General features: G+C 51.0%; 1 protein-coding gene across 15 annotated transcripts in view; it reads right to left on the reverse strand.

Moving 5' to 3' along the window:
• Positions 1 to 15116, reverse strand: part of mycbp2 (MYC binding protein 2) — a 76761-nt gene that overhangs the window by 24428 nt on the left and 37217 nt on the right. For 13 of the 15 annotated variants that reach the window (XM_060039504.1, XM_060039512.1, XM_060039510.1 and 10 more), the window contains 21 exons: positions 13646 to 13920; positions 12909 to 13130; positions 12235 to 12426; positions 11008 to 11214; positions 10631 to 10768; positions 9982 to 10160; positions 9561 to 9703; positions 8988 to 9088; positions 7813 to 8031; positions 7376 to 7598; positions 6776 to 6894; positions 6544 to 6631; positions 6366 to 6415; positions 6064 to 6236; positions 5383 to 5527; positions 4808 to 5086; positions 3726 to 3781; positions 3519 to 3634; positions 2857 to 2954; positions 1594 to 1710; positions 846 to 986 (listed from right to left, as the gene is read on the reverse strand). In XM_060039504.1, the coding sequence (XP_059895487.1) occupies positions 846 to 986; positions 1594 to 1710; positions 2857 to 2954; positions 3519 to 3634; positions 3726 to 3781; positions 4808 to 5086; positions 5383 to 5527; positions 6064 to 6236; positions 6366 to 6415; positions 6544 to 6631; positions 6776 to 6894; positions 7376 to 7598; positions 7813 to 8031; positions 8988 to 9088; positions 9561 to 9703; positions 9982 to 10160; positions 10631 to 10768; positions 11008 to 11214; positions 12235 to 12426; positions 12909 to 13130; positions 13646 to 13920 (3281 nt within the window). The remainder of the gene's footprint in view (positions 1 to 845; positions 987 to 1593; positions 1711 to 2856; positions 2955 to 3518; positions 3635 to 3725; positions 3782 to 4807; positions 5087 to 5382; positions 5528 to 6063; positions 6237 to 6365; positions 6416 to 6543; positions 6632 to 6775; positions 6895 to 7375; positions 7599 to 7812; positions 8032 to 8987; positions 9089 to 9560; positions 9704 to 9981; positions 10161 to 10630; positions 10769 to 11007; positions 11215 to 12234; positions 12427 to 12908; positions 13131 to 13645; positions 13921 to 15116) is intronic. The other 2 variants (XM_060039505.1, XM_060039509.1) reach the window with 2 other exon arrangements.

The following is a 15116-nucleotide window of genomic DNA, read 5'->3' on the forward strand; positions in this document are numbered from 1 at the left end:
TGCTTCATGACAGAAATCCACCCGGCCTCAAATGGCAACCCAAATGTCCATGTTTTGGCCCCGCCTTGGAGCACAGCGTCCCTCAACTGTTCTTGTTGTCTGGGAGGATTTGTTGTGCCATGGAGCAAAAAGAAAGAAATAAACAGAAAAGGAGTTTGACACATGCTCCGGTGTCTTAATGAATCATGACTCTTGAGGGCGATGAGGACAACACAAGACTCAACCGTGCGATCAGACCAAAACCTGGAGTCAAGTCTCTGCAGTAGGCCTGGTTTGGTTGTGCACTGGGCTCAACGTGAACTCAACTAGACAAATGAGGGGCCAGAAAACGCCGCTTTCCTCCAAACCACTTGGCCCCACCGTGCTTGCGTTGCGGCACACATTTCCTCCTTGCATGTGACATGCACGGCCAGAGGGTCGTTTCGGAAATGGTGGGTTAGTGGTGAAAACTTGAAGTCCCGTGCGGGCACGAAACCCATCCCGAGTGTTAAGTAGTGGTAGTATTGGCACAACAGTACACGTCATGCAAGTCAACTCTACTGCGTGTGGCATCTCCCAACACACCATGCTTTAAAAACAGGGGAACTGTTATGGGAAGGGGATTACAACTGAGGGTGGGGGTGAGGAAAAGTCAGTGGGTGTTTCATCCACTCATCTCCCCCCCCGGTGCCCCTGCATACACACATTCAGGACCCTTATGCAAGTACACAGGGGGCAGCACTTAACCGCCATGACACACAAGCCTGACCCGTCCAACCAGAATGGAAGGTGGGGGAGATGGGTGGGGGGGGGCGGGCATGGGAGGGGAAGGGGAAGGAGGGAGGGCTGGCCCTCCCGCTACTTACGTCGGCCGGGAGCAGCAGACTTCGGCCCAGGTGCTGGTTGAAGGAGAGGCACCAGGCTTCCGAGTAGCCGTTCATGCTGGGCACGTACTTCTTCACCGTGTCGTCGCTGAGCCGCAGCCACACGCCGTCGTCGTTGTGGATCTACGGGGAGATGGGGGGGGGGACAAGCGACTGAGCTACCGGAGGCAGAGGAAGTGGACCTGTGAAGAAGTAATAGAATAGTATGCACCCCTGGGAGACAGCGAGAGAGACCCGGGAGAAGCGACTGCAGGGAGGAAATCGGGGCGCTACGGCTAGGGATTTGGCGGGTTTCTGAATCTATTTGTATACATGTTAAACGGGCGGTGGGCCTGCACACACTCAGAACAGTCCACCTCCCAGGGGAGTATACTTCTCAAGAGTCTCTCCGTGTCCGCCTCGGTGTGTCTCGCCATGAAGCAAAAGCAAGAACTAAAAGAAAACGGGGGCCAACCTGGGAGCCAAGCGCTAGTAAAAACCGAGAAGGGCAATTAAAAAAACCATCAACTCATGAGTGTGGAAGTAACAGTCATTACGCTTAAGATGCCAATGGTGATCGTCATGCTAGTGCCAATCAGTCCCTATATAAAGCCCTTCATAACAATGGGAGGAGGAGGGAGGGGGTGGTGGGGGGGGGCGGGGTTGGAGACTGGAAGTAAACGTGGACGGCGCTCCGCTCTCGTCATGTCAAGTGCTCCGTTCTGCCCCCGGGGGTCTAGTGCGCGGTTACCTCGTCAATGAAAGTGATGGTGCCATTGACTTGCACTATGCCTATCTGCTCGCTCTGCAGAGAGGGGTGACTACGCACACGCAGGCCTGCGCTGTCCTTGGACACAAATTTGCGGACCTGAGAGAAGCAGAGGGAGACAGGAAAGACGGTGAGCCACGGTAGAGCGGGGGGGGGGGGGGGAGGTAGGGGGAGAGAGAGAGGTAGAGAGAGAGAGAGAGAGGTAGAGAGAGGTAGAGAGATAGAAAGAGAGAGAGAAAAAAGGAGAAATAGAGGGACAGAAAAGTAGGAGAGAGATAGAGGGAAAAAGAGATGGAGAGCGAGAGGGACAAAGAGAGAGAGAAATAGAGGGACAGACAGATTGAGAACAAGAGAGGATTCAAGAGCGAGGCGCAGGTATAGGGTGGAGAAGCAGGGCATGAGACTACAAGTGGTGCGGTAATGCGTCCTCTTACTTGTGCTCACACAAAACACACCCACACCCACACACACACACCCCAACACACACCCCCAAACACACCCATGCAGAGCAGTGTAAAGTTGAATCAACTTTTGGTTGTGAAAGCAGTGTTGCATGCGTGTGTGCTGGCAGGGAGTGCAGGTTCCCGCTGGGCAAACAGACAGGGCTGATGAGGTCATAGCTGCGTGCCTGCCGCCCGTTTTCCCCCTCCCATTGTAGGGTTAGACGTCAAACACACACACTGCGGTGTCAGGTCACCCGGAAATAGCCCTCCGTGTCTGTGGGTTGTTGTCATTCTATTCAGGCTGCTGGGCGCCTCTGGCTCTCTGCGTGCGTGTGTGCCTGGCCGCTTTCTGGGTGCCGGGTGTGGTGAGGGACAGAGCGGGGTGTGGATGCAGTGCGAGCGCTTTGTTCTGTACTCGGGAGGAGGTATTGAAATGCGCATCCCTTCAGGGAGATAAAACCACTGTGATAAATATTGTCGGTGGAAGCGCTTCAATTACTTTGGGATTCTGATGAATGCAACCGCATTATTCTCTTTGCCTCTGTAATGGGGACCAAGTAAGAGCGGCTAAGTGTTAGTTTCATGTTCACACCCTCCTTGCATTATCCTTTACACTACTGCTAAGGGTAGGGGTGGAGTGGAGCCTGCTAAAGACCCGCTCCCACAGGGGGTGAAACTTTAGTATTGAGTGTGTGTGTGTGTGTGTATGTGGCGGGTGGAGGGGCTGGGGCTTTGGGGGGGGGGGGGGGGGGGGGGGTATGTGCACGATGCAGAAGCCCTTTAACGCCGGCTGAGGGCTGACCTTGTTGGGCTGAGGCTCGGCCTTGGGTTTGACCATCTGGGTCCCTGGGGGGATCATTCCCTTGGGGGGGTCTTTCACCTCCACCTCCAGTCCGGCATCTACAGGGCACAGAGTCGCAGCGTCATCTCAGAGTGTGGAACCAATGACCGAAACACGTTACTGCTCCCTCGGGGGGGGGGGGAGCAGGCGCCGAGGCTGAGAGGGGGGGTCCGGAGTTGTAGCGTTAGCCCGGTGTACCATAACGTGACTTCCTTTCTCTTCCCTTCTGGGAATTGTGCTCGTTAACAGACCCACGGTAAGAGAACCGCGACCATGCAGCAACAACAACCACCAAGACTGAAGAGAATAGATCGGGCGTATTTTGGCAAATAATCTTACGAATAAACATACTACAGAAACGGCTATCTCTATCAAAAGCCCCTGCGTCTACCCTCTCATCGCTAAACCCATGTAACTAATATGGATATCGCCCCTTACCCCGAAGCATGCTGGGAAGTTACGCCCTCTCCATTGTGAATAACCTATATTTGAAGCACCTCCTTCTAGGTGTTTCGTCGTGAGACGAGTACGCCTGGGAACTAGGCGACGCCGTAACTACGGCGATGAAAGGGAACACGCTCCCCATTAGGCCCCTACGGTGGAGGTTCCGCTCCTGGCCTTACCGATCTCGATGCCGTCGATGGTGACGTGGATGGTGTAGAGGCCCACGGCACCGGGCGTCCAGTTGGCGCTGTACGTCCCGTCCGTGTTGGCGCGGATCAGCATGTTCTCGCTGGGTCTGCGGGAGAAGCACATGTACCCTCGTCAAGTCCACCCCGCGCAGGGAATACCAAAGCACTCTATGAATGCCTTGGATTTACGGGTCGTACCTTTTCGGAGTAGGGGAGGCGAACCGCAGCTCCTCAAAAGAGTAGTTTTCATAAGCCTGGAAAGGTAGAACACAACAGACATGTTGGGAGTTGTAGAGTTGTGAGGTCAATGGGGAAATACAACTAAAGGGTGACCGACGAAGACTCTTTTCAATGATGTTCCACAAACGGAGGTCCGTATTTGACCGTATGAATGACAAACTTGGGTTTGTCCCGCATTTAAACACAAAACGGAAGTCCTAGTTATTGGAAATAGTAAAAAAAAAAAGGAGTGAGTCTGAAGGCCAAAAACCACGTCAGGAATCTACGCGTTATCTGCAATAGTTATGTAAGTTTCAAATACCACACCAGTACAGTCTGCCATAACAGGCTATTATCACCTCAGAAATGTCTCTACAGTACATTTCTGTACATGACATTATCTCCATTGCCTACTGTGAAAAACAAAAACACTTTTTCGTGTCTAGCATACTGGATTATTGTAATGCAATTTTATCTGGCCTACCCAGGAAATCCATCATGAACCGGAAATTAGTTCAGAAGCTGCTGCTAAAATTCTGACACACAATATGATGAGGAATCCTATCTCCCTGCGCTCCAATCCCTTCCTTAGTCACTGTATCTTTAAGAAATGTTTTTTATATTCTTTAAATAATTTTTAAAAGTCATCCTATTCTTGACTTTATCTCCGGGATACGATAGTCAAGTATAGTCCGGCTAGGTCACTGAGATCGTCTGACGGCTATTTCAGGAGCCCGGTTGACAAGTGGGGAATCTGCTTATAGTTCCTATCGCCCTTAAACTCTAGGATTCTCTCCCAGAAAACCTTGGAGACAATAACACTGTCAGCAGTTTTGGTCCATGGTGTGTGTTTAATGGTTTGAGTCCCCGTAGAGCTCAGGGAGTTTATCCTCTGTAGCGGGTTTCAGGGTTTGATGTCCCTTTATAATATTATTTCACATATTTTTTAATCTCCATTATCTCCTTCATTTGACATTATGTATTTCTGTACTAATTCCAACCATTTTACTGATATATTTGCTCTAATGTCTGTATAATGTCTGCTCCCCAGGGGAGCTCACCTTCATCATGGTGATGGCGATGTAGCGCGCCTCCTTGACGATGACGGGCTCGTAGGTGGCCTCCAGCCGGGGCGTGGGCAGGCCCCCGAAGGTCAGGTCGGCGCCGGACAGCGAGGAGGAGCAGGAGTTGGAGGAGGCGGAGCAGGAGGAGGAGGAGGTGGCGTTGGCGGTGGCGTTGGCGGTGGCGGCGGACCCGGGCAGCCTCTGAAGCTTCTTGCTGCAGGTGTTCTCCTGCTGCATGGACTTCTTCTGCGACACGGGCACCGCCTTCACCTCCACCTGGACGGGAGGAGGAGGGTAAATAAAAAGCTTTTGAATAATTCAGTTTGAATGAATATGCATGACAGCGTACTCGGAAAAATACTTATTTACACACTGACTGCTGGAGGTTTTCTTCAGTTAAAATACAATGGCGGACGTGAGACACGACGCAAGAGATAAAACCGCCCAAAAAAAATTAGAAACTCATATATATCGTAATATAGTATCATTACATTTACAGAATCGCAATGCATATCATATCAGGGACATGTAGTCCAGTGTGGACCCGCGGCGCGGTGGAGCAGCACCCTGACCTTCATGTTGGGGACGTGGACCACCTCCCCGTACTGGTCCTTGGTCTGCACCGCCACGGTGGCCGGCCAGCCGCAGCGGATGTCGTCCTTGTTCAGGATGAGGGAGGTCTTCTGGGGGTCGGCGTAGGAGTCCGGCTGCAGCCACCTGGGGGAGGGACGGGGTGGGGGGTGGGGGGGGGAGATACGGTGAGGACGGGGGGGGGAGGCGGTGAGGAACCGTCGAGGGCGTGGCGAGGTGAGCCAGGACAATGTGGGGGGTTTAATACATCATGGTGACATAGGTTAGTGAGATAAAAGAGTAGCTTTTTATTGATTCATCACTCCAAAGTAATTTCGATACAGATAGAGCAAATACTGCAGTACCGAGTCAGACTTTTCTGAACCTGTATCCGTCTGATATTTGACCTGTTTATAAAATATTGCAGAAATTGCCAAAAACCTTCTTGATACAAAACCCTTGGTAATATGTGTGTGACATTATTCATAATCTGCCTTCCAACATCAAGCGGTGTGACTTAAATGTATGGCTGGGATTGCGGTGTGGCTCAGCCCCAAACAGGTTATGAAACACCTATAGAGAATCAATTAGGGTTTCCTCTACATTAACATGTTGCCAATGAATGAATAAACTATTGGTTGCTTTTGCAACAGAGTGAAGGGCTGTGGACCGCCCAGGCATACCTGGCCAGCCGCCCGCCGCTGGAGGTCTGGACGCAGGTGATGAAGTCCTCCAGAAAGGAGTGCTCGTTGGTCTGCAGGTGGAGGGGTAGGTTCCCCTCCAGGGCCTCCAGGATGGTGGGGGAGTGGGACAGGGCCAGACCCTTGCCCAGGATCCCAGAGTGGGACTTGCACACCTGAAAGAAGAGGGGCCAGAGATGAGAACGCTGAAGGAAGGACAAGCAGTACCAGGTTCCTAATGTGAACCGTGGTGGATTTAGGTGAGGGAAAAGGAGGTCTTTGGACGGAGGAAATTATGTAGACACCTGTAGAGATGCCTCCTCAAGGATCTCAAGATCTTCCTCCAATTCGTTCCCTAGGAAAACACAGGATTTGAATGTGGGTTAAAAATAGAATCACCAGTGTGTGCGCGCGCACGTGCGTGCGTGCGTGCGTAGCCAGTGCATCTGTGAACCTCTCACTCCTCTGTCAGGGTTTCCTCACCTATAGGCAGGGCCAGATCCTTCTTCATGAGAGCAGCAGCACAGACACTACCCAAGTAGGCCAGCTCCTTCTCCAGCTGAATAATACCCTGAAACACAAACAGAAAACCTTTGGAACAACCGGCTGTGGTTTTTGGTTTCCTTTCCGGGCCAAACACTTTGTTCCCCCCGCAGGCTACTGCCCCAAACAGCCCAGATGAGCTAATGACCTCTTTATTACAAAAACACCTCACCTCATCCAGTCCAGGGTTGAACTCGTACCCCACAGCCACGCACTTGAAGCCGTAGAAGCAGGCCTTCTCGTCTTTCACGTAATCCGAGGCCGTTTCCAGTGAAAACAGAACTTCGTTTCCTGTAGGCAGACACAGAGATGTTAGTCACGACAAGGTGAAGCGAGCGAGAGCCAGTCCTCAAGGGTTAATGGGAAAGGGATGAATAGGAGTAAGAGGGGAGGGTGGATGGGAGTGCACGTGTTTGGGTACAACTCTGTTGTTATTCAGATCCGAGCACAGATCTATCAAGTCAGATTAGAATGTTACTCTGATTAATTATTAAATTAATAAAATATTCATATAAATATGCAGCATGACACAACTCATTAGGAAAAATATTTATTTCCCAGCTGAAGGAATAAGTTATGCATGATTCCCATGGATCAGTCTATACGCTGAAGGATTAATGGACTCCCCCCCAATGGATCAGTCAATACGCTGAAGGATTAATGGACTCCCCCAATGGGTCAGTCTATACGCTGAAGGAAGCTATGCATGATTCCCATGGGTCAGTCTATACGCTGAAGGTACAACCGAATTCCCCCCCATGTATCAGCCTACCAGGCAGCACCAGAACGGTGGTGGGCCAGCCGGTGGCGCCGGAGAACTTCCTGAGCTCGATCCAGGTGTTGATGGTGTCCTGGGCCAGCGGCTTGGCGGCCAGGCTGGAGAGGTGCAGGGTGCGGCTGGGGATGAAGAGGCGCAGCACGTCCTCGGGCTGGGCCGTTCCGCACTGGGGGTCGAACTCGATGCTGGTCCAGCGGATGCATTCTGGGAAGGACACCTGGAGGGAGGGAGAGGGAGGGAGGGAGGGAGGGAGGGAGGGAGGGGCAAGAGCAAAGGAAATAAGTTGAACATTAAAACAGATACAGCTTAATCATTAGTACATTTTGGGAAATGTATTGGGCACACATTTATTTTAGATTTATTGAAATTAATTGATACAGGTTTCACCAAATTTGAGTTATTAACAAATAACAAAAGAGACAGGTCGTCACCTTGTACTGGGTGACCCCAGCTTGCTTGTACGGGTGGTCGCTCTCGATCACAGAGTAGTTGCTGGAGGTGGTGCAGGCAGAGAGGCCCTGCTCAGGCTGGTTGCCTGTGGTGCTGTCCGTCGATTGGTTGGGATTAAAGGTGGGCGGGGCATATTTCTTGTTGAGAGCGGCGACTGAAGGCAGCAGATCCTGGACCAGGCCGAAGACCTCCACGGCAGCCTTGGAGGAGGAGGAAGGAACACGGATATGAATGCCTTTATAAGGTTGACCTACATTACATTCTCACTGAAGTCGCCTGCCTTATTCTTAGTCAAATTCATTCGAGTTATGAAACGCAAATCTTTTTCTCGGTTCGTTTACGATCACCGCGGCTTGTTCAACATCATGTTATCTATTTTACAAGATTCTGGCTGAGAATTACATGCAATTATTATTACACGGGTCTTCTCAATGCCGTGGTTGGAACGCTCCGTTCACTTGAATGGGCTCTTCACAACTCCCGGCGGTGAATAATATTTGATAATTCACCGTTGCTAAGTATAATTGACCGCTTTCAAGGAAAACAAAGGACTTTCTGCCTCTAATGACGTCTTTGGTGTCACTCCACAAGTAGTCCGGTAACTTGTCAAGCCCAGCGTCTTCGGTTGCTAAGCGACGTCAACATCTTTGGCGGACTATTTCTCTGCTGATCAACACTACTAATGCTGGGAACAAATAAATTGTAAAAAGACACACCATGTGAAGTTATTTTTTCGTTTGGGCAAGTAGCCGTGTAATAAGCGGGATAATGTATAGAACGTCGCCGGTCATTATCGAAAATAAGCATCTTCAGGGCGAAGCATGGCACCGCCGCTGAACGTCGGTGTCCTGTTCGCCCAGTCGGGGCTTATTTTCCAGATAATGACCGGTGTTCTATACATTATCCCTTACTTAAATAGTCATTAAGGTTTAAATATCATTGAGTTTAAGCCATAAGTAAGGGCGAGGTAGGCCTTCAGTTCCCGCCCTAAATTACTGCCAAATTTGTATCTCCCCTTCCGATTTTTACAAAAACCAGAAACAATGGTGACGCTCCGTAGAAGGCAAGAAAGACACCCCAGAACTGTCCTGTGTAAACCAATGGGTGACATGGCTTGACAGCCTATCAGACGGTCCCAGCATGTGGGGGGCCTTACCTTGGGCACGGAGGCGGCCACAGGGCCGATGTAGGCCAGGATGAGGGGCAGCAGCATGGAGAACAGGCTGGAGGAGCTCAGCAGCTCAGGGATGTCTTCCGCTGGAGAGGAGGAGGAAAGATTCAGCCTCAGAACCAGAACCAGACCAACCAACCAACCAACCAGCCAGCCTACAGATTCATGCACGAAGCCCCATGTCCATGATGAGCGTGGGAATCATCCCCAGAGCTCGGAGGGGTCCGCAGCTGATCCCCGGGCAGCACTTATCTCAAGTCTAAGAGTTCAGGATACTCCAAAACACCGGCTATTTGTTTTTCTCTTAGTACAGCTGCATATTTATGAATTATTAATAAATGAACATTGTATTCAATCGCTTCTTTTCAAACGGGCTTCCCTGAGCATGGTACTCTGCCTGACTGGGCTTGGATCTTGGAGCGTAGCATTGCCTAGCCTAGCATTGCCTGACATAACATTGCCTAGCAGAGCGCTGTCACTCGCCCCTGAGTGCTAGGCCCTTTGGGAGCTTGTTGACATGGACATGGGGCTTATGGGGGCGGGACCTCCTGCCCTTACCGTCCACAGCAAAGGCCCGCTGCAGCAGGTCCTTGGCGGCGCGCACCACGGCGCTGACCACAGAGAGGGCGCGGCTGCAGTTCTTGTCCTCCTCGTTGGCCTTGCTCAGCAGCTGAGACTGGAGGTCCCCGTCATACTCACTCCTGCAGACAGAGGGCGCACACTCAATCTTTGTGTGTATAGATAGATAGATACACATATGAGGACAACAACATCCACAAAATGGGAGGTCATGATATCGACATAAGACAGAGAGACAGACACTGACTGGAGACAGAGAGTCCAAGAATGAGTGACAGCCAGTGAGAGAAAGATGGAGAGTAAGATGGAGACAGAGAGGAGGATGGAAAAGATGCCTAGAGAGGGACACAGAGAGAGAGACAGAATGCCAGGCTGCAGTCTGAGTGTCCATGTACTGTACCTGTAGTAGAGGATCTGGGGGATTTGTCCGCGGGTCTGGTTGGTGCCGTTGCTGCTCAGGCTGCAGGTGCTGAAGGTGAAGGCCACGCCGTCGGAGCACTGCACCGTCGTCATGCCGCCGTCCCCGTTGGCCGTGCGGCTGCCGTAGTTACGCAGGCGCACGGCGTACTTGACCCCCTCCTGGTGTGGCAAGAGGAACGAGGAAGAGAGAACAAACCAGATGTGTTGACTATTTAGCTGACACATCATTATGGAACAGTTAGGTTCTGTGTCTAGAAGGACGAAGATATACTTTATTAATCACTGGGGGGGAAATGTATTCTCTACATTTAACCGATCCTATGCGAGGAGCCATGGGGTGTGACACATTGTAGCGCCCGGGGAATAAACTCGGGTTGTAGTGGCTTTGCATCGGTCATTGACCGGGAAGGAGTGTTATCTATACAGCTCAGTTATGCCGACGGGTAGACTGATAAACATCAAGGGGATCAAACCCAATATCTTTCAACATGACCCTTTAAACACGTTGGCCTCTGCACTATCCTTCCCCCGCGAGAGGGGGAGTCCCCATTGAGAACACGCAGGCAAACAGACGGGCGAGCAGACGGCCTGACAGACGGCCTGACAGACGGCCTGACAGACGGGCGCACCTTGAGCGGCACGGCCTTGTCCAGGCGGATCTCCGAGATGTCGCTGGGCGAGTCGTCGGTGCTGTACGTCCCCTTCACCAGCTCCAGGGACGTCCAGCGGTGGGAGTGGGCCGAGTCCCCGGGGTGCTCCGTCTGGGCCTGGAGGGGAGGGGTGGCACAGGGAGGGGTTTTATACAAGAGACACTAATATATTCACTTTTATGACTTTTATTTTTTCCACACTGAATTACGGATTTACTGTCTCCATGGAAACCCTCTGATCTGAACTAAAGGAAGATTCATGATCAAACCAAAACGGACTAATCCTGCCCTCCATATCTCGCGCCCTCTACTTTTTATGTTAGTTTAAAACCCTTTAAATATCAAGGGCTACTTACGTCGTCGGCGAGCACCTCCAGCTCGTACTCGTGGATTCCCCCGCCGCCGTAGACGCAGAAGCCCACCAGCACCACGCCGGGCTTGTCCACCGTCATGCAGATGGCGTCCGGCGAGCCGTTGCCCGTGTTCCAGCTGCGGCCCTGGCTTGTCTTGGTGAAGCGGTTGGGCGTGGCCTTCACCGAATGCAGGGAGTTCAGCCCGTCCACCTGGGGGCGAGCACAGACACAGGCAGCTTTAGAGCCAGGGGTCGTAACATCCATACAATACATCATCACCGTAGTCAATGGATTTTGTATGCATTTCAAAATGTACAATGAAAGAATTTGTATTATTATTATTGCATCATTACGTTATATCAAAATTACAAAGGTATGCGGAATGAAATCATATAGTTCCTCCTTTTAATTAAAAGCTGCCTCGAGTACCACAACAACATAAACAGTTATTTTATTGCCCTCGTGAATGGCTGAGATCCAAGTGTGGAATGCCAGTGTCCTTGACGAAGATATAAACAACATACAGAGGGTGTACTGGGTCACCATTGGCCCTCTGTCCATTCTGGACTAGAGCTCAGCCAAAGGACACAACCATAACAAGGTTAGAGGACAGGACATCTAGGTGCTCTCCTGGCTGAAAATAGGTAAAAATAAAAATGTCGGAAGGCAGTTGTCAAGACAACACGCCTATGGCAGTAACCATGGCAATAGGAACAGAATGTCCAGACTGCAGCACCTGCAGCCGAGCCAATGAAAAGGAGTGATAAATGAATCGGAGAGCAAAAAAAAGAAAATACAGATATTCCCCCCTCCCTCCCAACACGGGCACATTCCAGATGACTCAGCGTCCACCCAAACCAGTTTATGTAATGTTCTACCCATTGATCTTGTTGCCTTGGCAACCTGGAAAAACAGCGGCTGCTGACAAGACACGGGCTGGACTTTACAGAGACCGAAACTAGCCAACAGCAAGACGCCGGCAGGTGGAGGAGGAGGAGGGACAGATCAGGGAGTGGAACGAGGAGTTAATGTCTGTGTTACATCAAGGACCAACATGGTAGAGGACAGATTGGACTCTGGGTGGTTGAATTCAATTGTGGTCCGGATCTGATGTGATAACGGAGGTTGATCATGAATGAAACTAGTTTACCAGAATATAGCACAGACGGATTCAACATGTGTGACACACACACACACACACACACACACACACACACACTCTAATTTTACCTCTGAGCCCAGAGCGGAGGCGGTGAGCTCGGAGACGATGGAGGCCAGCAGGCCGCAGGTGTTGGAGACCAGGTGAGGCGAGAACAGCTCCACCTCCTTCCTCAGACTCTTCCTCACTGGCAGGACCACGATCACCAGCATCTTCTCCAGGACCTCCCTGAAGCTGGTCATGCCCATCAGGTTCTCCTCAGTCTGGGCACGGAGGAAATCCAACAGACGGGGTCAACCAGGAGGAGGGAAACACATCTCCCTCAGACACATCTAGGACAGTGATTCTCCCTGTGGTGGGTGGTGGTCATAAGGATCCATTCACTCAGTCAATTATACACTTTATTTTAGTTTACACCTCAACTTACCTTTGCTGCTTAAGTTTTTTGTATAGATAATTAGCACTATACAGTATATATAATATATATATTATTGCATCCTCGTAGATTTTTCCAATTCCAATGCACCAACTATCTTTACATAATACAAGTCGTCATATCATGCAGAAACTGATGTAACACATGAACACCCAATAGCTAAAACTGCTTATAACAGCAACCCGCTCCCTACCTCAGGCCCTCCCCTCCCCTAACAACACAGAAGCAGCCCGACTCCACCACAACGTCATCCCACAGAAAACAACCCAATGAATCAATATTGCTGGTGTGAGTGCGGGGTGAACTCACGTGGCTGAGCTTCTCCATGTGGGCCACCAGCAGGGGGAAGCGGTGAGCGAGCGCAGAGTCGTTCTCGGTGCTCACCTGCTTGACCAGCGAGCGCAGCAGCACCTCGCCGTCGTAGGCGATGGGCAGGATGGAGGTCAGCTTGACCGACGTGTTGCACAGGGCCGACATGACCGCCGCCAGCAGACGGCTGCTGGACGTGCGGAAGTTGGCCTCCGCGATGTCCTGTGGGAAGGGGGGGGAGATGTTCTTTTTTGATTGCCACATTAAGAAAGAAATTTAATTGCAGTGTTATTTATTGGTTCCTTTTTTCTTTTGTTTCTCTTCTACCAAAAGGAGAGCACCACCACTTCCTTCTTTCACACTCAATTCTCCACACAGGGCCCTTATAGGACAGTGTTTTTTGCTGAAGTTCTCTTGTTTCATTTCACTTTTACTTATATTCACAACAGCTGTGGGGGGAAGTTCACTTTTCATAATTCAATTGTATGTGCAATATCCCCGCGATAAAGCCCATTTATAGTCACATATCATTTATGCATAAGTACATTACATTTGTTTCTACATTTGCATATTCCTCCACATCTCTTCCCAAAATCTTTTCGTCTTGCCGTGTTTCTACGCCGAGATATTCATCCTCCGCTCTCCATTTGACCCACTGTATCAAAACGAGCCCCTGACGGAGATCAATCCCTGCTGATGACGGCCAACCCCCCCCCGTCGCCCCCGAGGCCGCCCACCTGGTCCAGGCAGTTGAGCAGGTCGCAGAGGCAGGCCCACTGCAGCGCGGGCGTGGGGTAGAAGGAGTGGAAGCAGGCGGTGAAGGTGTTGTGGCACTCCTGCAGCACCGCCTCCAGCAGCGCGAGCGGCTGGGACAGGTAGCCCTGGGGGTCGTTGTCCAGCTTGGTCAGGCAGTTGTCGGTGCCCTCCGACAGGATCTTCTTCAGCAGGCTGCGCGTCTTGCCCACGCACTCGGCCAGCCGGCTGGACTCGTCCACCACCGCCTTGGTGGTGGCTGTATGTATGGAGGGGGAGGGGGGCGGTTAGCATGACGGTCGCGGGGACGCACCGTTGGTGAAGGGCACGGCTGGTGCACACACACGACCGGGGACATTTATAGTTTTCAGTTTGTGCACTCAGCATTTCAGGGGGGTGCGACACGCTGAAAACCGGCTTATGAAGCGTGCCCGAGGGGCAGTGGTTACGTCGTTCTGATGTACAGGACCAACAAACGTGTGTGTGTGTGCGTGTGTGTGTGTGCGTGCGTGTGCTCTAGTGGCGTAGGGTATGCCTTGAATACCAATCTAAAAAAGTTTTTGTTGCTAGTCTCACTGTAGGCATCTTCTGTTCCCGCTTTGTAATTAAATGTGAAGCAGTTTGCACAGCAAGTCTCTTTGAATAAAAGCTTGATACTAAATTGTCAAAGCTGCAGATCAAGGCTGAAATACAAACAAGGACATTATAATCCCTCCACAAATAAAACCTCATCACATCTTGAAGGGATGGCGTATGGGGAGGTAGAGCGTAGGCCTGCCCTGCCCACAAGACTGCAGTAACAATGTTCAAACATGCTCATACTCTGCAGAGAATTAAAGTCTGCGGATCAGCGGAATTTCTTGGCCTGCTTGTTGGATGGGATCGAAGGGGAGCGCCGGGCTGGCGTTTGGATATTTAACAAAAAGCCAATATGCAAACATTGCAGAGATGGGGTTGAATTGACACCGTCTCTGCTTGAAATGCAAATGACCATCTACAGTGTGGTAGATGATTATTTGCATTTCGAGCATAGAAGCGGGAGCTGGTCACTTGGGGGGGCACTGCCCGACGCATGTTAATGCCACACCGCAACACGTCTCCGACCCAACCAGGACCAACAACCAAGGTCTGAGCTGGCTGATGAAAAAGATATGAATCTGCTGCTAGCTGGTAGCTAACCAATCCCCCAACATAAACAGCATTCGTCAAAAAATTTACTCATGAATTTATACCGACAAATCTAAAACAATACTACACCAGAAAGCAGAGATTTCTATACATTTTCCAGGTCGTCACTCATCAGAGGGGAAGACTGCATTCGGATTGTGGAGGATTCGAACACCAGTGTTCGAATCCACAACCTTGTGGATTCACACAACACCCCTCTACACTGTCCCACAAGCCAGGCAGCAGCAGAGGTGGGTAGTAACGCGCTACATTTACTCCGTTACAAAT

This window comes from Gadus macrocephalus, chromosome 20 (genome assembly GCF_031168955.1).
Source record: "Gadus macrocephalus chromosome 20, ASM3116895v1".
Taxonomy (NCBI): domain Eukaryota; kingdom Metazoa; phylum Chordata; class Actinopteri; order Gadiformes; family Gadidae; genus Gadus; species Gadus macrocephalus.